The sequence below is a fragment of the Balearica regulorum genome, chromosome 9, assembly GCF_011004875.1.
Source record: "Balearica regulorum gibbericeps isolate bBalReg1 chromosome 9, bBalReg1.pri, whole genome shotgun sequence".
Lineage (NCBI taxonomy): Eukaryota > Metazoa > Chordata > Aves > Gruiformes > Gruidae > Balearica > Balearica regulorum.
In genome coordinates, this window is record NC_046192.1 from 23,151,086 (window position 1) to 23,176,375 (window position 25,290).

General features: G+C 41.5%; 1 protein-coding gene across 3 annotated transcripts in view; it reads right to left on the minus strand.

Moving 5' to 3' along the window:
- Positions 1–25,290, minus strand: part of FNDC3B (fibronectin type III domain containing 3B) — a 203,903-nt gene that overhangs the window by 153,940 nt on the left and 24,673 nt on the right. For all 3 annotated transcript variants that reach the window (XM_075761549.1, XM_075761547.1, XM_075761548.1), the window contains exons 2-3: positions 11,038–11,176; positions 1,781–1,856 (exon numbers count right to left, since the gene is read on the minus strand). In XM_075761549.1, the coding sequence (XP_075617664.1) occupies positions 1,781–1,856; positions 11,038–11,148 (187 nt within the window). In that variant the 5' untranslated portion in view covers positions 11,149–11,176. The remainder of the gene's footprint in view (positions 1–1,780; positions 1,857–11,037; positions 11,177–25,290) is intronic.

The following is a 25,290-nucleotide window of genomic DNA, read 5'->3' on the forward strand; positions in this document are numbered from 1 at the left end:
AACATGTCAAATTACTGGGAATACAGAACCAGGAGCTTTCAAGTTTTGTTCATTTAAATACACTGCCTGAACAACACTTTTAGCATGAAAAAAAATTATAAATAAATGGTGTCATAATTATATTTGTAATGGAAATTTTTAGTGTACTAACCAATATAAAGCATTCGTTTCAAATAAAAGGAGTAGCCAGCTTTATTCCTCTGTTAATTGCCACGTGAACCTATTTCTTACCACACAGCATGCTGGCTATAAATCTTAACAAGCAGTTTTAAATTGCTGCTATTACTGCTCATCAAGACCAAATAATCCTGGATGGCGTTCAGGGAAGCATCTGTAACGTCTATCTCAAACAACTATTAATTTCCTCATTTCCATGGGGATGAAATTCCAAGCAACAACCACCAACTCCTCCACTGCTTAAATGGGGGGCCACAGAAAAGATGCAGAGACTGCAAGATGGGAAATTTCAGACAGACATAAAGGAGAAACTCTTCCCTACAGAGCGGTGCAGCCCTGGAGCAGTTTGCAGAGGGAGCAACCTCCATCCTCAGAGAGCTTCAATGTGGAGGACAACTCCATCCACCTCTGACACCACCCCTGCTTTCAGCAGAAGGTTGGATAAGGTGACCTCCAGGGGTCCCTTCTAATCCAATTTTTAATAAAAAGCGTAGTTATCCTTGAGCAGTATGATTTTAGTATTTGCTGCAGTCTGAGAAACAGTCTTTCTTGAGTAGATTTGAAATTCACAGTTAAAATGCAGGGGCAATTCACTAGCTTTACAATTATTATCAAACTGACTTTTTTCCTCCAATTACTATTACTTTTTTTAGGAAAGGCTTTCAAATGCACAGCCAACAGATTGCTGCTTAATGGCATGAGATCTGGAAAGGCTGTGGGAGGCAACACCCCCTACCTCCTTTCACAAAAAAAAAATGAGATAATGGAATAAGCTCAAAAAATATCACTGAAAACAGGATTAACAGTACAGCTATGCAAAGTCTGTTCCCTTTAAATTTTGGTTTAACCTTCCTGTATTTACTGTAGACAGTGTCATACCTAGGGAAGTACCTGCTTCCCTTCAAAGCTGTATTTACTACTAGCTAGAAACCCTCCTCACAGTAATTAATATACCATCTGAAAGGTCTTTTATCGCTCCTCCCTTCAGACCTGTTAAAAGATTTTTGTGTAGGCTCTCTCTTATAAAAAACACAAGCGCTATTTATCATATTTGCACCATTTTACCAAGAGGTAAAACAGCAATCAAAAGACTGCTTACGTGCTTTTATTCAACACTGCATAATTAACCAGCTCTGCTTCTAAAGAACTGATTTAGCATTCTGCTCAAAACCAGTCTGACTAATCCAAGCACTCCACAATGTCTGTACTTCTCTGCTCATTTCCTATCTCTCCCGACGCCTGTATGAAAAAAAAGTTCCCCCCCCCCCATATCTCCACTTAATTGTCACTAGTTTTCAATCTAACTTGGGATCTCTCATTTGTATTTACTATTGGGTTATAAGGAAATATGCATATATACATAAAATAAAAAATGCTGATAAATGACTGAACAGAGAGAGAAATCTCCTGAACTTGCAAGAAATTCGTGACTCATGCCAAGATACCGAAGTCCTATAAAACGTACAGCAGTCAGGTCTGCAACTTCTCACTTTAAGTGCTTCACTGTATTTTCAGAACTGCGTATCACACTTCTGCAGAGGCGAGAGAACAAGTTTTCCATAACGCAAGCAACGCTCGTCCACGTGCCCGTGTATCCTCTTACCTTGGATGCACTGCAGGGTTCCATCCTCAGCCCTTATTGTAAAGGTTTCACCTGGATTAACTTGAACCAAAAAGACCTGCCAAAAGGAAAAAAAACACATTTGTTTCACTGTGATCTTCAAAAATTAATTTTCCCCAACCCAACACCTGTGTTATCCCTACTTGGGAAGAGATACGGGGTCAGGGAGGGAACAGACTGCTATACTGCATCTTTGGGTCCAAAAGCACGGTTCAAGAGCTGGTGGAGATTTAAAGCCTACCTACTCATCTCAATTTTCAGAGCTGAAATAAAGATGTAACTCAGTTGTGTGAATTATGGCTTCGGGTTCCACCCCCAAACTCTTGACAGTGTGTTTAACTTGACCAAATGCTGATAGCTAAGGACAGGAATCTATATAGCACTGGCACATGAGAGCAGACAGCGCGTAACAAACTCCGGCATGCAGCACCAAGCCACGCCGGGACTGCAAGTTCACTGGAATCAAAGTTTTTTGCAGTGTAAGGGGAGTTGATCCATTACATTTTAAAAAAATTTATCCTACAGTCCTACACGTAAGAGATCTCAGGTATGCAAAACTCCATAGACACACACACAGTTCAACAGTTGCACACAGAACCAGCAATAAAGTGTTTATTAACACTCCTTTTTTTTCAATAATCAAAACATCACTCCATTACTCAATTCTGCAGATGATGGGAATGCTAAAAAGACCAGGAAGCACCAAAACTCACCCCAGTTCAGTGTACATTGTACTCATCTTCATTAATTTTCAGGAGTCTAAAATCATGGGTTTACAACTTATGATTGAGATTTATTTCTTTAATGGAGAGTTTCACCGGGAACTACAGATCATTTACCCCATGCTCTTGCTGCCTGTGAAACTTTTACTCAGGTATTTTAATCACACTTCTGTTAATTATGCATTGTCAGAAATTCAGTCAAAATCTGGATTAATCTTGGTATTTACTGAAAATTTAGATTTATATCTTTTTGTGAAAACTCTCCCTAAATTTAGGTCTAGTCTTTGTGTTCTGGAACACTTGCATACAGAATTTAATCATTCAATCTGGAACGACAGAATTTGAATTAATGTTGTGTTTCTGAATTCCTTAAGCTAAATGCATAAAATAATTATTGCCTAGATGACCTTTTGAATTACAGTAATCCTACAGAAACCCATTATTCCAGCAACATTTTTAAAGCACAAGCTGGAAATCAGAAAAAATGACACAGGAAAGCCATTATTTTGTCTGCAACAGTAATTTCTCCCTGAGCACTGATCAGGGTGGATCTGATCCAGCATAGAGAGCACAATAAATCGTTCAGAAAAGATAAGAGGCACAAAGCCATTCCATCTCTAATCTCTGAACAATCAACATTTAAGTGACAGCATTTTAGTGCTCTTTTGCTATGAATAGGCGTGGATTATCCACAACAGGATATGGGCATCAGGTCAAAAGAAGCCCAGAGCGAAGCAGTGTCATTCAGCTCAAAAAAAACTAACAAACCAGAAACCCGAACACAAAAGGGCAAAGAATCATAAAAATACAAAAATATTTCATTTGCATTACAGCATTACTTATTAACAGGTTTGATTAATGTAAATCAGATGCCCTACCACACTTTCACACCTTTGGAAGAACTTGGTCCAGCTCCTCAAAACACATACCCTGACGAGACGGATGTCTCGTGTAAGAGAAGCTCGATCTTTTCCCTAAAGCGGGGAGTTGAGTTTAACGGCAGATGTAAGACTGAGCACGAGCGCCTTACTACACAAGGCACGTGTCTACCCCAGAGCTGGTTATCGGAAGGGTATGATTCACAAACTCCTTTTCAAGGATGGTCATTGCAGAGGTCAGTGGCCAGCCCAAGTGTCTGCGTTAGCACAACTGCAGTTGTGCTTTCAAAATAATCCCTTGGGTTTTCGCATTAAAAACCCCTTCTCGAGATTATACCCCAAATAACAGCCATTGCTCATGGTGGCTGAAATAAAGCAGCATTATTTTGCCTAATTATGCAAGTTTTTAAACACAAATTGTTCCATCAACAAATTTGTTTCCTGAAGGGCAGCAGCGACCACCACGGCTTCACCCCCCCATCGTGAGCCCATGGGGACAGCCTGGGACGTACATATAGTAGCTTCTATGAGAATGTTATAGATGTGGAAATAACTCCTTATTTACAGTTCCCAAAGCACGACACCTTTAAGACTTCATATTTACTTAAACCCTCAGCACTAGTTACTGTCACAAACCATGGGATTAAGTTGGTCGGAAAGCAAAGTTCCCCACTGTGTGCTGCAGGACAACAACCATCCACTCTGCTTGGCCTGTCTGCAGTAGGGACTACGCTATTTTGCCCAAATTTTAACTACAGCCCAGTAAAGACAAGAGACCACAAAATACTTTCACTCGGGATCTGGTTTTGAGGTTAAATATCAAATACATTGAAAGGATAACATTTTTCAACTATTAGCTGTGCAATTAAGCCACAGACCTTTTTGAAATTATATTGCTGCTGGGGAAAAGTGCTTTACTCTGTCAATCAATTAATTACAACAAGTTACACCATGGTTTTCACCTAAAATCCAGTAAAACTAATCCTGGTTTCCCAGGCTCTTGAGTAAGTTTTTCAGTGTTCACAAAATTATATTTGTGAAATACATACAATTTGTACCATCTCATCTCCTAACACTTTACAAGGCTGAAAGCCATAACCGGTCTGGTTTTATTGATATTTGGGACATTTAAATATACAGACAAGCACAAAGATTTTCAAAGGAGGTCAATGAACTTGACTTCTATTAAACCAAGTAGGTCTTCTGCACCTAACGATGGCAGCTCCACCAGATCTCCACCTTCAATTGTGTTTTTCCATGCCACAGAAGAAGGAAACACCAACATTTGGGAAATTCATTCACTTTAGCAAAATTTCAGAAAAATTAAGAGCCACGGAGCAAGAAGAGAACCTGAAGGCCTGAGCCACCAAGCCTTTACGTATAGCTGAAAAGGCCACCTCCTCGGCCATTTCTGGCTACACAGGGTTTCTCAGAACAGTGAGGAAATCAACCTCCAGCTACAGTGGTACAGAAAAAGCACATGCTAACACCAGTAACCATCAGTGCACGTAATGGACTTACGAGTTATACTCTAGGCAAGGACTGCATTGGAATAAGTGCTTTAGCTGTTAAATGTAAAAAAAAAAAAAAGAGTAAGTTCTGAAGACACTAAAAGACATTCATCTGCACTAATGCTCAAATTAGCTGCCTTTGGAGCAGAAGAAAACACTTAAGCGCTGTTGGTGGGGGGAGGCAGCTGTATCGAGAGCAAACAGGAATAGCCGACGTGTGACTGATGTGGGCTCTTGTGTGGGTCAACACTGGAGCAAGGGCTGGACGCGAAGGGAGGACGGTCGGCACAGAGCACACGTACCCCAGGTGGTCCCGGAGCCAGGGGCAGCGGTCGGGATGCTCCTCGGGTAAGACTCTCCGCTGGCCCCCCACCCCAGGCAGACAGACCCCTTCCAGCAGGCTGCAACCCAGCCCCAGCCTCTCCTCACTGCCCAAAGCTGGGGTACCGGGGAATCCACCCCACCACTCAAACCCCTCCGCACTCACCCCACGCTGCGCTTAACCCCCTGCGAGCTCGAGCCGCAGAGCCGAGGTCAAGCCATTAAAGCCAGCACACACTGAGAATTAGATACCGGGCATTTTCCAGCGAACGCCCCCGATTTGTCCCAATTGCCTGGGACAAATAATATCGAGGCACACTGTGACCTCTTTTGTTTATACACGCTAAGTATGTCAAACTAATTCAAAGATTTATTTTTCCCACGTCCTCCTAACAGCAAAACCATATTCTGCAGCCTGGAACGCAGCTTTTCTCTTTTCTGTCTACACAAGGGATCTTGTGAACGCCTTGTTTCTGAAGCTTTTAATTAAAAAGCTGAGGAAAGCAATAAAAAAGTCTAAAGATAACGTCTTTATTTTAATGAAAACAAACACAGACGATATTTAATTGCCCTATGTCTCTTCCAATATTCATCATCCCTAGAATGTACGTTTATGAGATGGCAGCAAGAAGAGAGAGAGCTTGAAAAGTCACTTTGAGCCCCCGCTGCTGCTCTGTGGCCCTGGGAGCATCACGAGGTGCAGACCAGGGACACCCCAGCCCAGTTTCAGTCCCCAGGCCGCCTCATATCCAAAAAGCTGGAGCCTGTGACAGCTGCAAGTAGGGCGTCAGCAGCACCGTCCCAAAAGCTCTTTCTTTTCCCCCAAAAAGTACTTGGATGTTTGCTTTAGCAGTTTAATCCACTCAGTGTTGAAGCCCAGCCTTAGCTGCATCCTAGGAGAAAGCCTGCTCTCTCCATAACGCACTTTTTTTTTTTACATTTATTTTACATTTAAGAATGTTTTTATGTTTTATTTAAAGCCGTGTTTGTTAAGACTGATTAATGTTACTAAGTTGCATAGTTACTATAAATATTTATAATCACACACACCCAATTTGGTAACAATTGCTCTTTGTCCAGAGCCAAATGTATGTCACTCATGTCCCCCTCCTTCCCACTATCCGACTCTCGTGTCTACTGGGAGCAGGGGAAGAGACTAACGGTCCTGCCAGCAACGTCTAGCACAGGCTTAAAGCTCAGGTCCAGGAATATAAAACTACACACACTGTGGGTGTAAAGTGTCTCATGCAAAGACAGAAAATGCTACCTGATAAGGACCAAGGGCATATGCTATTATCTATTTATACGTATAAGTAAACCAATACCAAGTGGTTTTCAAGCACACAGAAGAAAATTCACATTCAAAACAGGGCATCACCTCCTCACGGCTTTGCTGCAGATCACGGGTGAGTGCAGGCGCAGCACCAAGCCAGGAAGAGCTCACTTGCAACCGTGTGATGCAATACAATCCAGTGCTCGCTTGAAAATCTTTCCACTTTGAGAACCTTTTCCTTGCTAAGGTCAAACAGCCCCTTGCACTGCTTTGGCACATTAAAATCCTGCCTGAAGCATTTTCCAATGTGGTGAATTTTCCCTTCCCTGTTTACCATGCTTGACACAGCTGGGGGGCATGGCATCTTGGATCCAGTCACAGGTTCCTCACAAATGCTTTAAATTATTAAAAATCCACTGTATTTACAATTTCTACAGTGCAACAATCTTGGAACATATTGCATCTTCGGAAAAAAATAAAAACAAAACACACGCACCCCAAAAAACCCCCAGAATAATCACTTGGGTCCATTCTCTGTTCTATTTTAAAAGACTGTGCCCCAGATCCCGAGGAATTTCCAGCTCCATCCTGCTGGAAGGGCCAAAGAATTCACACCATTCTGTGTGCAATATTCTTTCAGGAATCCATTCCTCCTCACTCATACAGGAGCAGGTAGGATAAATACTATGAACCTCTCTTCAGTAAGGAAAATCAGGGAACATGCTGCATCTTAAACAATAAAACAGTGACTTTCAAAAATTAATGCTTTGGTAATAGTGTTCTGGGCTTAACTATCCTTTTTTCCATAGGACAGAAGAGAGAGGCATAAAGCAATTCAGTTTACAATGAGTGCTATTATAGAGAAACCCATAAGTGACAGATCCTGAACCCCCTAACTTATCACAAGTTAAACACGCTCCAAATAAAGGAGTAAAAAAAAAAAACAAACCAGTCTATTTGTAACAAATTGCTCTGATAAGCAAGAAATTCTAAGATTTCATGAAGTTTTAGCAAATTCTGTGTTTCATTACATTCACAAAGAAACCTATTTGTGAGAACAGCCATGGAGTTTGCCTACCAACGTCCTTCAGTTGAAATTCCTTCAGAGAAATTCATTCTAGAGACTTCCTAGATAGCAAACACTGCCCATGGGTTAACTTTGCTGACACTACTCATCTGCCATCTGTTCTGGTCTAAATGCCTAACACTACTGAATCTGCTTTAAAAGTCAGTATACTTAAACAGAGGGAAATTTCATTATCCTTTATCCAATAGCCATTTGTCATGGACTTCTCAACTCAAATATCTTAAATGTGTTCAGGTTATAAACCTTTTTCTTCTTGAAACAAGCTTTTCCATGTGCAAGTATCCCCTCTTCTCCCCTAAAAGGACATTTCTGCAAGTATATATAAAAAAATTTCAAGAAAGTATGAAGAAGTAACTAAATTTTGGCACAAAGTTCATTCACTCAGCTCAGCTGCTGTTCAGGTGCACTATAAAGCCCAGCCAGCTAAATGCTTGCAAGGTGCACGAACTTGTGCTACAGGAAAAGGTACCAAACCTTGTTCCTCATTCAGACGTACTCTCGTCTCCCTTATTCAAAGTGTAAGGCCTTAAAAAGACAAGAACTAGAACACAAAACACTACGTACAGTGCCTGGGCTCCAGCCAAATAGTTAAAAAAACAGGGTTTGGTAAACACAGCTTTACAAAGAGCGGGCAAACAGAAAACTTGCTACCCCATTGCAGGTGCAGTGCGTGAACCAAGCCAAAAAACTTCCCAAAACAAATCGCCCAGCACTCTGTACAGACGTGCTATGGCACAGCTAGCTGGCTCTCCACTTTATACTCCAAGCTTTTTAGAGCTTGCAACGGAGTACCTAAAGGAAAACACTGAAATTCTTGGACCAAAAGGTTAATTACCACTCCCCAAATCCCCACAGGAGTTACAAGTGGATTAGAAGCAGAAACAGAGTAAGCAGCAGCTCTGGAGGGGACATGAAAGCATTAAATACAATCAGCAGCAGTGGAAATTAAGTGTGGGAAACTTCGGGGGGAAAAAAAAAAAGAAAAAGAAAAAAGCCAGGGCTAGAAATGCCATTTTGGGTAGGCTAGAGAAGAGGGATTACTGTCAAGCAGGCAGACACATTCCTAGCTCTGCCCTGTACAGCTCTGCAGCACTTCTCCCCAGGAAGATAAAACAATTGAATGTTCCTATGCAATTGTCTTACAGGAGAGGACTGTTTACTGGCATCGCTCTCCGTCTGGCTGCTGGTAAAGGCGACGGTGTTTCACCAGCTCCAGTCTGCTCTTTTCCACATACGTAAGACCTGGTCTTTTGAGAAAAACCTCTTCTCTGAAGCTCACCGTTCCCGGGTACGGCTTACAGCACAGCTCTACCATGCTGGCGTGGCTGAGGCTTCACATACCCACTAACACATCAGGGTGAGCAATGGCAAGTGCACCCAGAGCATCTCAAGCGCCGCGAGCTCCGGAGCACGAGGCCCTGGCCACACGGCAGTGTGCAGAACTCCACGTGCCTCATCACTCACCAGCTGAGCTGGGATGCTTTCTTACCGCCAGCTTCTAATAGGGGCTGTGATTACACCCTGGAAAAGCACGTGTCCTTATAAAACTAGCACCTGTTTATCGAGTAATATACACCATCTTTATTGAGGAAGTCATTCTTACATGAATCTAATCTGAAGGCTGTTCCTGCCTTACAAGTAACTAAATCTCTTTCCACAAACACGTAACATTTGCTTCTACATTACATACAAATCATATTAAGAACAATTAACGTAGTCCATCTGCTGCTACTATGTGCAAAGATCAAACACACCATTTACTCCAATTTCGTTACATTTTAGAACTGTACTTTTTTAAAAAAGTGAAGACATCAACTAACGCTTCAGGAATAGGATGAAAATAACGCATAAAGGTGGCTAAGCTTTGCACATCCAGAAGAATAGAGGCCGAAAAAAGTCTCACAGAAAACTGGCATTCCAGCTACATGTACTTAAAGAGATAAAGTGATGAGATCTACAAGCATCATCCAACAAACATTTACGCAGAAAAAGAACCTGGCCCAGAACTGTTCTGCTGAGTCATAATTACATAGCACAGCAGAAGCAAGTAGTAATGCACTTCCAGCACGTCAGCAATTCTTTTTACTCCAAAACATTAGATGAGAAGCTAGTTTAAAGGCAACGGAGGCATCTGCCTAGCAAGGCTGCTGAATCATCGCTGATGGGGAAATTCAAAGGTTGGAGGGCTCAGAAGTCTTCATTTATTCTTTCTGTAATACAGAAGAACCCACAGGACAGTCTAACCTGATAAATGGTTCCCAGCAAGGAGGAAAGGGTACGTTTAAAGAACAATTATCCTATCCAGTATCAATAAGATTGTTCCTTCACTTAAGCATATTAATATTGGATTTGGTAAATAGAGCCATTAGAAGCTTTCTTTTCTATTTTTTCAAGTTGAAGCACACTGTGCAGAGACTACTTTAAAAAAAAAAAATCACAGCAATGAAAATCTGTATCATAATGAGAACCCAGATAAGCAAACAGACTTAGAAACTTACAAAAGCAGAAATTATTCTTCCTCTCAAGGTTGGTTTAGCTCAAAACACAACTCGGAGGGAGGAACAAATGATAAGGCAATGAGAAGTAACAGAATGCCATTTTATATTGATTCATGAAGGACAGCTTATTTCTACCTTGGTTAAAATACTTTGCTGAAATGTCTCAATTCGGGAGGGAACCAAATTGAGTAACACAGAAAAACTGCTAGGGTAGATGTTCTACAAAGAGAAAGGTTAACCAAAGATGATAGGTGTGGGAACCTCCCAACTATCGGCTTGCACCTCCAGGCTGTATCCTGACAAGAAAGCATCGCTACAGTCTTGTAATCATTCTACCTACTTCTAATCAAGCTTGTTAGAGAGTATCTCCCAAATAAATATGAAAGCAGCTATAAACTTGTCTTCCTTACAAAGCCCACTCAAAATTCACTTCTGCTCCTCTAAGGTTTATAACAAAGCACAGAGTAAGACACGGGACTGCCAGGATCAATAGACTTCGGTACACAAAGCGTAGCAGACATCATGAGACTCTTGTCTTCAATCCTCCATTTCTTCCCTTCATTCCCTTTTTTACAATCTCAGCGTTTTTGTTTTAAGTTCTTAAAAATCTCATCGCAGATACTAGCAAGATGTCTGGACAACAGCTAGCACAAATAAATCATGAGACTAACTTTCTGCAAAGCCCTCGAACATGTAGCATGTGTAGCCATTATTTCAATCTCATTATTTTAACTTCAATGAACACACATGCAAATAATCACATTAAATTTAGCTGTACACTTAAAGCATTGCTCTTAATGTCCTTCTAGTGTAAGGGCAGATTTCCACCTCCCAGGAAATACTCTGCCCTCCTTAGTGCTAGGGAAAACCATCTTCCTCATCTTCAAAATCCCTTGGTGTCCCAGAAATAGTTTATTTAAACCAGCCATTTTCCGCAAAGCTCACTGACCTGCTGTGATCCATCGCCATTCACGATGTGAGGCATCATGGCTACCTCCCCGTTCAGCAACGGTGGCAGCTCCAGCGGAATTTGGTCGGTCATCATCATTGTGACGTACATTCATGGAGAATTTTCCTCAACGGGCTTCCTGCAAGAGAAGCATCAGTTAAAGACCCTGGAAAACCCACCTGTACTTTACAAGGTCACAGACATCGCATGGATTTTTGCCATTAAGGTAGCAGAACACCTGCTTTTGTAACAGGATGAGTACAGGAATTTGAGGCACCAAAAACAGAGGTTTTAGCGGTTGAAGAACATGGAAAGTGAAGTTTCCGTGCAAGGCTTCCAAGAAACCCAACCAGCCAGACTTCCACTCTTTCTCATGATTATAGTCCCCAGCCCTCATCGCACAGCTTAAACAGGTAAGTTCTGAGCCACTTTGAGTGAGATTTGCTCTGTTCCTAAAAATCTGCATCCTGCTACCACAGCTCTTGGAACTACATCACCTGCGTGGTTACATCGGTTTCATTCAATACCCACAGTTCAAAGCTCAACACCTTTCTTATCTTCTCAGGGCCCTGTAAACAGGGAGAACTGCCACCTGTAACACAAGAGCAGGCGCCTGATTTCCACTGAATCACGATCCAAAGGAGAAAGGTTTTACCAGTAGCAGGAGGCACAGCACATCCCCATGCTCTAACCACCTTGTGCTATACAGAGGACAACAGAGTAGGATGGAAAATCTCACTTAAAAATTTGTGAAGAATCACACAGCACACCTTCGCCCTTCACAGCTAATTGATGTGATATGTAAGCATCGCTAAAACCACAGGAGATTGCTTTATAAAAACAAGTCTTAATTCAGCATTAAGAGTACCATCATACTGTTTTATGGGGCAATAATCCAGTTCTTTAGCGAATAAGATGGATGACCTAATCACATAATTTATCTACAGTTCTGCACAAGAACTCCTAAGCAAAACAACCTTACAAATCCAGCGCTGATCACCTCTTACACCAGAGAATCCCAAAGTCCTCCCAAATAACCTCACATACATCACAAATTCAAGTTAGAAAAAAATATGCTGTGACTTAGGTGACTGGTAACAGCCAGGTAATCAGAGCACAAGACCACTAGAGTCTAGAGAGGGGAATTTTTGGCAGAGAGCAAGAGGGAAATCCGTGCTCACGAGGAAAGCGTTGTGGGATCTAGTATTTATGTGGAGCGCTTGACCTCAGGGCCATAAACCAGGAGGTTCTGCTCCAGAGGGGATGAAGGGCTGAGCCAACCTCACCAGGGTTGGAGCGTGCAGGTCCACCGACTCTGCAGCTGCAAACCTAACACCACCATATCTGCTCTGCCCCCGGGTACTGCCAGGATTTAACTTTACATTTCAAAAATACTGATCAGAACCACCAGCCTGACCAGGAGCTGGTAGTCCAGCTGCTGAAGAGGACCACTTGTGTGATTTCAAAGCGATGCCAGTGCCCACACAGACTGAATCACATCCATCCTTTCATTCTTATCACAAGGGCCCTCTTCACATCTGAGTAGTACCGGAAGATTAAAAGTGCATTTTTTTTCCAAAGATGTGCAAACTTAGCCCCATTACTTTCAGCCATACACCTCAAGACCAGCATTTTAATTTAACTCAGTACCAAATTTAGCACGACTCTCACAGCTCTCTTCAATATTCTCATCGTGTGAAAACACCACTTTTCTTATCATCACTTCACTGAGATAAAAACAGAGGCAATCTATTTTCATCCACCTTTAAATGAAATCCCTCCTTTTACTTGAGACACAATTACAGGACAGAAGTTCTCAGAAAGCTTGAGGCACAGTTGTCAAGATGATGGTACATCCACAGTCAGGTCTCAGGTCCCATCTCCTGTCTGCACCAACTGCTTTGTTCCCGAGCCTGGCAGCGGTTTAGTCCTACCATCACCACTACCCTGAGTAGCCTGTCCTGCAGCACATACACCCACGGAGTAACAACTCTTGCTAAACACTCCTGCAGTCCACAGGACAATACATCTATCGGTGACCAAAGCTTAGTCATTCAAAGCTCCGACCCAAACATTACACAGGCTACAGAAATCTGTCCGACAGCCCAGAAGCTTTGCTCAATGCGTTTTTCTCCTGAAGTTTTGCAATATTTGGAGATTTTTCCTAAACTTTTTGGTTTTCATTACTTCACAGTCTGAGGTTTTCATTTTGAGAGAGATCCATGTCCACAACCAATATTCATAGGTGACGGGGTTTGGGAGGGGAAGGAGGGGGACGGTGTGATTTGGGGTTTTTGGGGCTTTGTTTGTTTAAAATTATGAGGAAGAAGAGAATATGTGAGTTTTTGAACTATTTCTTAAATGCTTGGGATTAAGGAAAGGACTGAAAAAGCCTGATACTGAACACCAGTGAGAACATCGGAGTTAGCAGCTTTCAATGGAGACAGACTGGTTTAGTCAATCGTCAGTTGTACCTCGAACTACATTGGTTACACATGTAGTTATGTATCTATAGTTTTTATGTGTATATATATTCATACAAAAATAAATAAAGAATTTAAATGAATGCAATGTTCATAGGAACTATTTTAAACCCATGCAAAACAATACCCCCTTCCTCCAAAAAAATGACATGTTCCTCTAGTCCGAATCTAAAAGCCCCAGCTTTAACGGAGTTTAAGCGTCACTTCGATGCTATTTTCTTAAGGAAAAAAAGCCAGATCATAGCTTGAAGCTACATATTTTCCTAGTAATATTTCCATTCCAGGCACAACAACCAATATGTTGACATTTATTTGCTACATGTCATTATTTAAAGTTTTACAGCTGCATTCCTTTTGCTTTATTAATGGTTTGTCACTACAGCCATGTCTACACTTGCCTCACTTTAAAGGGGGGGGAAAAAAAAAAAGAAATAAAAAAGGCTTCCTTTATTTATCAGGTCTGGTACAAGCCCGCCAGAGGTAATGCCAGCAGCAGGACTGGCTACAAAGCACAGCTGGCCACAGGCATTTTTTTTAGCAGTATTTCACATAGATGTACTCCATGCAGTTAGATGACACGGGGTTAAAACATCTACCATGAGACTGGCAGACTTCACACCAAAGCCAAATCCTTTGGAAAAGGCTTCACGCACTTTTTTAGCTTATTTGCTCATCCATCCTACTTAAAACAGATTTATTCACCACATATTCACACCCCTCCTAAAGCCTACCGTCTCCCCTACAGGGGATGCCCACATGAGCAAACCTGATTAATGCAAAGAGGGTGAGGTCTGAATACAAGTACTTTTTTTTTTTCCCCCCCTGTAAATTCAGGAACATCGCTGGAAGAAAACACCAGACAAGGACTCAAAGAACCAGGTCACATTTCAGGATATGAAAACTCTTCCTTAGCTAAAATATGAACTGCCAAATACTAACCCACAGCTTTTTTTTCAGGTCCTAACTCAAATTTGGGGTTTTGTCTAGAAAGCTGACTATATTTAAATTTAAAAGAGATATTTCCTGCGCGTCTACATTCCCTAGGTTTGGCTGGGACTGACCACAGCAACGCCAACATGGAGCAAGAGGCTGCATCTCCCTGCCTAGCTACCTCCAGGAATACGGGAAATCACAGCTTCCCATCTTGCTGTAGAGCAAGGAAAAAGAAATAAATAACCATCCAAGTTTGATGTTTCTCTCCCCAAACCAAACTTCCAAACCTTTTGATGTCTGCAAGTTACTGTTACAGACCTGATTTTCATTTTGGTACTGCAGTCTTCCACTGATCACTGAGATGACTCCATTTCCTTAAATTAATTCAATATGGGAATTACTAATACATAAATTAGTTGCACATGGCACTAGAGAGAAAATTAAAACACACAGAAGAACAAAATGTAACTATCTAAAAACCAATGTCCATGTATGGTAAATTAATATGACCCAACAAGTTACATCGAAGTTCTCCTGAAATTCCAAAAGGAGTGTGACCCACATCAAGATACCAGTCTTGTGCTTTTCCTAGAAGGTTTTACCCATTCTATTAATGGGGGTATAAGCCAAGAACATTCTTCTTTTGGGGATTTATTTTTCCCCCCACCTTCTGTCTTTTACAAAGCCGAAGAACCTCTTCCAGCTACAGCACACAAATTCAGAGAACCTGGCAAAACCAAGAGGAGTTCTGAGTATTCAAGTCCTGTGACCGCTCTCTGCAAAGGCTAAATTTTATTTCCCCGCAGCAGACCATTAAAAGTTACTGAACACAATGTTCTGCTTTTGTAATTCTAGCTGATCCTGATAAAAAAGTTGTACTAAGATGACAGACAGCTTTCCGATACCTAGTAGAGCCGCATGTCCTGGTTTATTTAATATACAACAAAAATCCAGTACTAAATGCTCATTGGCACTCGTGCAATGCTTACTTAGGGTCATTCCGTCTGATTAGAAAAGAACATACTGCACAGAGAGTAAGAAGGTACTCCACCTTCAATCCTAGCCTTACTATAGAAAAAGATTTGAAACACACACAGTATAAAACTTTAAAAGGAAGAATTTTCTCTTTCCAGCCTAAAAAAAAAAAAAAAAATCCTTACAATTTCAACATGATGAAGCTCATACACAGAAGTGCACGCGCACGTATACACACAGACCCAAACGCTGCAAAACTCCTCAGATTTTCTACAAGACTTGTCCTTGAGCATGATATGCATTTGTCCGTGGCCCAGCAGTGACCACAGCCCCTCCTGGCCATCAGCCACATTGCTGAACGGGACCATCCATTTCTCAAACTGCTTCCCGTGGGATTAAGCTCAAACGCTACTCAGCAATGGCAACCATCCGAGAATGCCAGAGGCCCACTGTTGCTCAACCTTCCCTTCCTAAATTTAGGATAAATGTCTTAATTGTCATCATCAGGAACCATAAGCTATCCCGCCTTTATAACAAACCCCAGAAGTTACATGGTATTGGTACGTATGGTACACACGTGTCCAGGCCCCCTGAAGAAAATTAACCCAAGGCATTCCTTGTAAAGACCACTCAGACATTGAGAGGGGTGTTGAAGATGACAGAATCTATTACCCCCCAATAAAATGGTTTTCTTGAAATAGAATTAGTGGAGAAAATCTCTTGGAAATCATAAAACACATCCCATTGAGGCTGGGGAGAGAAGGAAAGGCTTGTGTCAGAACCGTATTTTTTTTTAATTTTTTTTTTTAGTATCAGGTTATGTAGTCTAAAATGAGCTCCTTTCTACTGTTATTATATTTATATATGTATGTATTATGTGAGCCCCTCTTCTACCACTCTGCACGTAGTAGGTGGTCTCCTCTGATGAGTGCAACAACTGCTGTGCACGAGAAGTAATCCAACCCCTCAGGAACTTCCTTGGTAGCTTACAACAATGGGAAAAGCTAGTTCAGGTCTGATATCAAAAGTCAAACCCTTTTGCTGATATAACTCATCTAATGACCAGAAGTCACTTAAAATGCAACCATTTCTAGCACCTACCAGCCATTTTCCCTGGCTTGTCTCAGGGCAAATCAGGTTCTGCAACAAAGACGTTCAGAAATTGGTAGTTGTCCGACCACAGAAGGCAAGTACGTATGACATCTGATCTGTGTCCTCCAAACCGCATCCTAGTAACACGACCAGCCCAAGCCCTACGCCGTCATCTGCACAGTTAGTTTGCACGTAGATGGGTTCCCCCATCCACTGCGCTGTATTGACCTTCAAAAATACTTGCGTTGTTGTAACTGGGGCTAAGGGAAGTAAGAGTCACTTGAAGTGCTTTTGCCACGGTTAAAAAAATACATATGGAGTCACGGGCTCATGCCCACTCAGAACCATTGAGAAGTCAAACACCGGTTTAGAAACACAGGCCCTGAAAACAGGGAACACGCAAGTATTTCTAGAAGAAATATCACTTTTGGAAAGAAATACAGTGAAATGCAATGAGAATAAGAAAATCCTTCTGCATTTGCAGCAGCCATTACCTGCAGCACATGTTATTCTTCTTCCATAAAAAAGACATTTTCTGGGAACCATTTACTGTTTTCCAGGAGTTTGTACATGGAATTGAAGTACCATATCAAGGCCTGGTATATCACATCATATCACTGCTGATCATTACACAATTAAAGAAACTGGTGCTTTCTCCAGAGACATTCTGAACGAATTCAAAAATAGCTAGGAGAGAAAGATAACTAGGAAAAAAAAGTTGTACACACACATATTCAGACGCTAAGAATTTAAAATGAAGACATGACCCACTAGGAAGGCTCCGAATGAGAAGCGCTGCTTCTGCACGTTCCTGTTGATCCTGGTGTTTGCATGCAAGAGATGAAAGAGCACACGCACAGCCCCGTTTTCCTACTGTATTTTCTACTGCACACGTTGAAATTTAAGATTAATTAAAACATACATAACGCAATTATATTTTCACTGAAAAGCAGAGCGGTAAATATAGCTGCTTTCAAGAGACTCTTGCCATGGCTTGCCACTTGAATTCAAAAAGGAGTGGTAATAATTGCTCATGTAGAAAAGCCTCTTGAGACATGAGCAGTACCTGGAGGTATGCACACAGATGGTTGGTCAAGGCACAAACAGTCTGGAATTTGTCTTGTCTGATGTGCGTTCATTAGTTTAGTTAAATCACATCCGTCTGAAAGAGCGATTGAAACCTGAAAGCACTCTTTCGCTGTTTAATTGCAAGCAAGGTAGATTAATTTGAAAGCATCCAAACAGACGGGCTTCTTCGTAACAATTTTGGAGAAATACACGCGATTTAAAAAATCTGTTATGACAAAAGAAAACAGATTAGAGGGAATGCATACCTACAGAGCTCACTGGCATTTTATGAAGAGGTAGTAAAATGCCTTCCGCTTGTTCTCCGTGCCATTTCACAGACAACAAGGCCACCAGTAGCTGAATCCTCTAGTAGCATGAACATCCTCTCAAAATTTAACCACCGTAATTAATTGGTGGGTTTATTCCCCTCTAGCTTATTTTTATTTTAAATAAAAACACTTCTCAATGTCCATGGTACATTTCATGTCTAAAAGAGAAATTATCAGCAGTATTCAATTCTATAGGGGATCGAGGAAAGTGAACAGTGTTATTCCCCCACAGTGGTGTGAGATTATTAAAGCAGTTATCCAGACAGCAATGACAAGAGGAGATTTTTCAGTATTTTGCTTTTATTTAGGCCTATAATTTGACCTCATTTTTGTAAGATTTGAAACTCCATTTTTTTTTAAAGAACAGCAATTTTGTAATGCAGCCAGCTGCATACCTCTCAGGAAATGTTTGCAATTTAGGAACAGATAAACTATTATAACAAAAACAAAAAAAACCCCCACAAACACAAAAACAAACAACAAAAAAAAAGGTTTCTATCTCAGCCTTGGGATGAAATAGAATAACCAAATAACTTCAAACACATACCAGAACCGAGCATCAGGAATGGGGAGATCAGGTCAGACAGCATCAGGCAGGAGTGTCTTACTTTGTAAGGCAAGTACAACTCATCAGCATGTAATAGCTCTGATGAAATACCAGAATAAAGCAAGCTGGTACACAAAGGAGTCTTTTACCAAAGGAAAACTTCACACCACTAGTTGTTTTTTTTTTTTCCCCCTGGTTTTCCGGAGGGGAATCTTGTGAAAACTTGTGTAGGAAAAGCCAGCCCACCCTCCTGTCACCCTCGTGCATGCCCCCAAGGCAGTCATATTTGGGCAAAAACGTAACGGTGCTAGGTGTAAGGGAATAAACACACCAGAAGTGAAATAGATCTCCAAAAATTTTATTAAGCTTCTATTAGCTACGGCGGAGCAGAAAGTCACGGGCATACAAGCTAACCCAATGGCTCCACAGCCTTCTTACTTCTACAAATAGCTCTACAGCAGCAAATTCATCTGCCGCTCAAAATCGATTCTAAAACACGCACACACTCCGCAGTTACAGCCTGCATCGCTGCCATAACAGCAAGCTACACAGAGAAAATCTGTATACAACTCACTCCCACCATTTGGGTTTTCCTGTGCTTTTTCTTTAATCTAAAAATTAAGTCAGTGATTTTGGCTATTTAGATTCTTTTCCATCTTCCAAGTCTTTACAGCTTGCTTTCCTTGCCTTCCTCCATATTAATCACAACAGATAAAGGGGACTCACCAGGGATATAGTTGCAAAAATAGAAGAGTTTTCAGCAGGCACACAATTCTCACAGTATTTCACAGCACTTCTTCCAAGCAGCAATAGGCTGAGGTTAAGTCTTCTTGCACAATGGCAGCCAATTATTTTTCTTCCACAATTTTTTTTTGTTTTGTTGGGGTTTTTTTACATTTTTCATTTGAGCTTTTTACATTTAAAAAATGTCTAATTATAAAATTTGCTCTGGCACAATTTGCTTTAAATAGCAACTACTTTAGACATTATTTTTTTTAAAAGGGAAATTAATTTATGCAATTCCAAAAATACAAGCAGTAATCAACATTTCAAACTAATTAGCTCCCGCTTGTCCACCCTCACAGAAACATTTGAGTAAGAGAGTTCTGGGTACTTATCAATACACAACTGCACTCAGCATCTCTGTGCTTTTCTAGAAAAGACCACAAGCCACATCCAAGAGGACGGGCATGAAGCGGGACCGTTCTGTTCCGACATCCTCCGCTGCTCAGCAGAAGACAGAGCTCTTCCAGCTGCGGTCCCTCTGCGTGCCAGGGCGAGGAGCGGAGGACGACAGTGCCCCGACAGCTCTCCATCCCACAGCACACACCGCTCCCCTAAGGGCAAAGAGCCATTTTGTGCAACAGAGACAGCACCACATGTTTCCTAATTGAATTCTAATCCTTCTCAGGTTCTCTGCGCTCTATATTGCCTTTGACAAAAGCAATTGGTAAATGAAATTCACAACATCATGAGAGTCGGTAAGCTTAAATACTGTTTCAAACAAATACCAAGTTATTCCAACTATTTGCTTGAAGAGGAACAAACCCTCCAATCCAGACCTACACCTACAATTTGAGCCCCGATCCTGCGGACATTTGCACTCGGGTACATCTTTATGCACTCTTCAACAGTTTTGTTAGTGGCCTACCTAAGTACTGAACTCCTCCGGATCAGGGCTGTGACCCCGTGCACATGCCCCGGGACACACACAAAACCTCTACACGAAGAGAAGTCCTTGCACAAAGGTGCAAGTCAGATAAGGCGTACGCTTCATCTGTTTGTTTTCTTCCTCCATTTAATAGCCAAAGTATTAATCATGGTTCAAGGTTGATAAGTATAACATTTGGTGATAAATACCCTCCCCTTCAATTCTGCTCTCTCAAATAATAATCTCTCTGCAATAATATCACAAAGACCTTGATTATCTCTTCTAGAGTTCCTGTGCAGTAAAGAATCTGCTGAAATCAATGGGGTGGGGTTTTTTTACCACTGAACTATCAAAGAAAAAAAAAAAGATATCTATCATATCAATCTACAGCACTTGAAAAGCACGCATACCAAATTCCACTTACAACAAGGTTTCAGCACACCTTTGTGCAAGGCAAATTTTTTTGTTGTCGCCATTCACCGCTAACCTGACTCCAGGCTGACGCTGCGCTGACAAAGTGGCTCATTGTGTTATTGTGGGAAACGGCTTCGGAGAGCTCTCCCATTCAGCCCTGGGATTCAAGAACAGGCATTCACACGGAGCGGCCGCTGCAAGGGAGCACCTCTGGATGCCTGCCGGAGAAGTTTCTCATGTAGAAGGAAAGTTGAACCCACTATTGTCATCGTGCTTGCAGGATTGAAGTGCCTAAACTGCATGATTCGCAAAAAAAACCCAACCCAAACCCCATCACTCTAGAACTTTTCAGCATCAGGAGAAAAAGTTCAAGTTTTGTTTCACCATCCCTCACTTTCACAGACCTAGAATAAAATTTGCAGGAGTTGTTTTACTTTTCTGAACTGCTTCATGAAAATGAACATAGTATACTACCTAAGAAGGTTTCTCTTAATTTGAGATAAACAGGAATTTATAAAAAAAAAAAAAAAAACAAAAAAAAAAAAAAAAAAAACCAAACCAAAAAAACACACCAACTCAAAATCCACAAACAAAGAGCAAACCACACACACAAAATCATCAAATTATTATTCCATTTTCACCTGGGTAATTTTGGTATCCGGCACCTTACCGGAAAGAAGCCTCTCCTACCCCAGGTATCTGATTTTTATCTCCACTGATAATAAAGCATCAAGGAACCAAAACCACTGAATCTTTCAATGCAACAGAGAACTAAGGGGGGTTGTTTTGTTTTCTTTAAGGTGGGAAGACATAGAGTCTCTATTTATCTAGACAGAAAACGCTGAATCTCCATCGTACTGAATACGCCAACTGATGCGGCTGTAAAGCTCGGTTATCTATGAAATGGTTTAAAAGGGAAAACCTTTGGGTTTTGTTACCTGTCCAAAACAGGACACAGTTTGTAATGCAGACTGGAGGAGAAATTAAGTTCTGTTGATACAGCAGGAGACAGTCCAGTAGGGTTACCAGCACTCAGGCTGTCCTTACCCAATTTAATCCTGAATCCTCGCCCTTCTAACCAATTTAACTCCCGCTCTCCGCCAACTCATTCAGGCAATGAAAGGCTGAAAGCTATTCTCAACCAAAATAAATTGGTATTGTTCTTTGATAATAAGTACCACAGTGAAGTACTGGACAACTTGCACAATGAAATGGGAAACCAACGTTACTTTAATAAATTACACCCTAGCCAGCAGTGCTGGTTGAAAGGCGGCCGTGCGGCACAGAGCCAGGCAGGGAGATGCTCTCCTCTCCTCTCCGCCTGCCCTGGGAGCAGCCAAAAGGCAACAGCCCCAATCCTGTAACTCCGAGCTATAGGAGTGACTCATTAATAAGTCTTTCTTAATTAAAATTTCCTAATGTTTCACCCATTGACTTCAATACTACAGCTTTCAGTGTTAGCAGAACATAAAGAGGTAGTAGCAGTGTGGAAAGGTTATTAACACACGTTACATTTCAGAAATTTTTCATGTGAAAAATACTTAGATTGATGAGAATTCTCCGAAATCCTAGAACAAGCAGCACACTCCTTCCAGTTCACGGCACATTGCTAGCCAGGCTCCTTTGGGAATAACCCCAGAAGAGTGAACCCAAATGCAACCCATCGCTTCTGGTTCTTTGGGGTTTTTAATTACAAAGTAGCATCCAAAATGTCCTACCCTACTGCTTTTAGCTCCAAAACGGGAGAAAAACATTATGGCAGCTTGCTGTTAGTGTGAGCTTAGGCTGAAAGGCAGGAAAATAGAGAAATGAAGCAAGAAAACAATGTGTTCTTACACTAGGTCTGCAGACAGATACCCAGAGTTCATCATTTCCTAAAATCCTGGAGGACATAGCTATGACCATCCAAGCCTACACAGACTCCATTTCGGATAAGACACTTGGCATTAACCTGCAGGCTCCCATTCCAAACTAATCTTTATGGAAGGCAGCTCGGGTGCTTCGTGAGACACAGCCGGACGCTCGTGCCTGGAGAGCAAGGGGGACAACGCTGCTGCGTGCTGGAAACCAGCCCCCACGCACCAGCAAGCTCACACAACTCTGGAGAAATAAATTTTAAAGATAAAGAATAATTACAGGGCCTCAGACAGCAATGCAAAGTTCTTTTGGGAGAGTCAAGAGGTGCATATACAAGGTGGTAATAAGAAACAGAAGCTGAGCGAGGTGAAGGAAAGTAAACTTCCCACATATAACAATTTTTAATGCAAACATATTATTTGATCAGAAAGGACAGTTATACTTCTTTGTGTTTGCTTATTGATACAATCACACACAGCGCCAATGAAGTCAACTAAACCCTTAAAACTGGTTAGCTTTCCGCATCCTTTAAATGACACAATTCTAGTCAAGCAAAAAACTTAAACCAGACAAGCAGCAGAAAGCAAACCAACTTTCAAGCATCATACAACATATAACTGCAGTTCCATTTTCCCTTGATGCACTTGGAGAAATTAATTTCCATAGCTGCATATCAAACTTCAAAGGTGCAAGAGTCTAGAGTCAATACTCAAATACATTTAAGAAACCCACCAAAAGGAAGAAGTTGTACTCCATAGGGGGGGAACCACGAGAAGGTTGGTCTTACTCAACATCGGTGGGTTTTTGATTGAGAGAAAAAAGAGTTCCTGACTTAATATGGCAAACATACTTTTATTTCTGCTCTGTAAGTGACATTCGCTCCCTCTCCCTGGCTCCGTAACAGCATCCCCAGCCCCATGGATGCAACACACTACTCCAGCAAAACAGCGGGGAACCGTAAACTTCCTGGCCCTCCTGTTGCGGAAAGCACACTGCTGTCAAACCCCACGCTGAGAGCCCTTCCAGCCCAAAACGCTACCAAAGTCATTGAGTCTGTGTTTGTCCCGGGAGCATCTCACACCACCTCTATGGACACGCGTGGCCGTGACGAACAGGGATGCGTCTCGCGTGGGCTGAGCGAAGGTATGTGGAAGCCAACACGGCCGTGCAGCGGCATTCCCCATCCACCCCCGAGCCGTGGCACTGGAAGTCACTACCGCAGACCCCATCCAACACACCTCTTCTCTCTCTCTGCTCCACTATTTCCACAAAGAAATTTCATTCGTTCCCCAGGTTGGTATAAATAACCTGCTTGCTACCTCACGTATGTGAGGTAGATCCGTTGCACAAGCCTCAGAGTAACTAACATTAAGTATGCAAAAATGAAATCATCGCTAACAAAGCAAGTTTATCTGTGGGTCCTTTTAAGGGAAATCATTGTGGCTTTTATGATGGCTCATACTTATCTACCCAGTGATAAATAGTGATGCAACAACCCTTCACAGCATTTCAGTTTTCTGGAAAGTAGTATTAAAAACAAAAAAAAAAAAAAAAAAAGAAAAAAGAAACAAAAACAAATCCCAAAAATATTTCATTTGTAATTCTAGCTGGAATTCAAAAATTAAAGTATTTGGGAAAGGCAGAGAAAAAACTAGCTTTCCATCTTAAAAAGAGGCAAACCTGAATCTCAATAAATGGACTTTGACTCGGTTTGCATATGGGGTGGGGAAAAATGACCTTCAAAAAGGCAAGTGGTTTTGGAGGGTGGGGAGGAGGTACAAATAATACAGAATTCACAGAATTCCAATAAACAGGTGAGAACAAAATGTGCAAGTCACACAAATGTAAGAAAATCCCCCTCAAAACTCTAGTTGAATGCGTCCAAACTGGAAAAAGACTGAACCTATGAGAAAGGCTAATTCTTTAAGTGTCTGTTTTCCACAGTATCTTGCATAAATATCAACCACTTCACACCACCGCCTGTCCTGACAGTCTTCAGTGTTCAGCTTATCCTGGCCATGCACCTCACTTTGCTTATTGCAGGAGAAATTCACACAAATCCTGATGGAGCAAAGAACGTTACAGTACTTTTATGTCCTTTTAGAATTAAATCCACATCAAATATAGTATTTTTTATATGTATCTATATAAAGAAATTTTAAAAATTAAAATGGGGGTTGACAGCATCTTATCTTTGACAGTGGAAGCAGAAACTTCAGAATATCAGCAAAACCAGGAGTTAGTCTGCAGAGTTACGCAGACAGCCTGTCGGCATTAGCACAGGAGAAAGCTTTCCCAGTGAAATTTAGTTGCGCTCAATTTTACCTGAATGATATAACTGACACATGACCCAACAAGATTTTATTCCACTGCTTGAACACCCAGGGGAGCGCTATCAAGGCACGCTTAATTTGTGTGAATAAGTTGGAACACCCAGGCGCTATCACCGAAAGTACGGCACAATCTCGATTCTTTAATATTTACATTCTGACCTGTTTCAGTCGCGCTTTGGCAGCGCAGAGCAGAGCCCATACAGATACCCACCTTAACAATACAGTACACAGTTAATCAGTGACAAAAGCCTACCCATTAACCCCAGGTGTTCTTCCAGCAAAAAGCTTCACAGGTCTCAGATTCATGCAGGTCGCGTTTGTTCCCTAATTTCTAGGGGGACGGTACATATTTTTCCATCATGCTAATATCTGGTTTCAAAAAAAAGTAAAATTAACTGATATTATTCTCTACCTACACCACAGCATATTCTTCTTGGGGCAGGGGAGGAAGATGCCACATCAATGCAACAATTTTAATAAAGACTCTCCATAGTAATAGACCTGTGCAGAAAAAAGTGCTCCAGCTCTCTCTCGTGTGAACATCTTCCTCCTCCCACCTCCCACTCCCTAA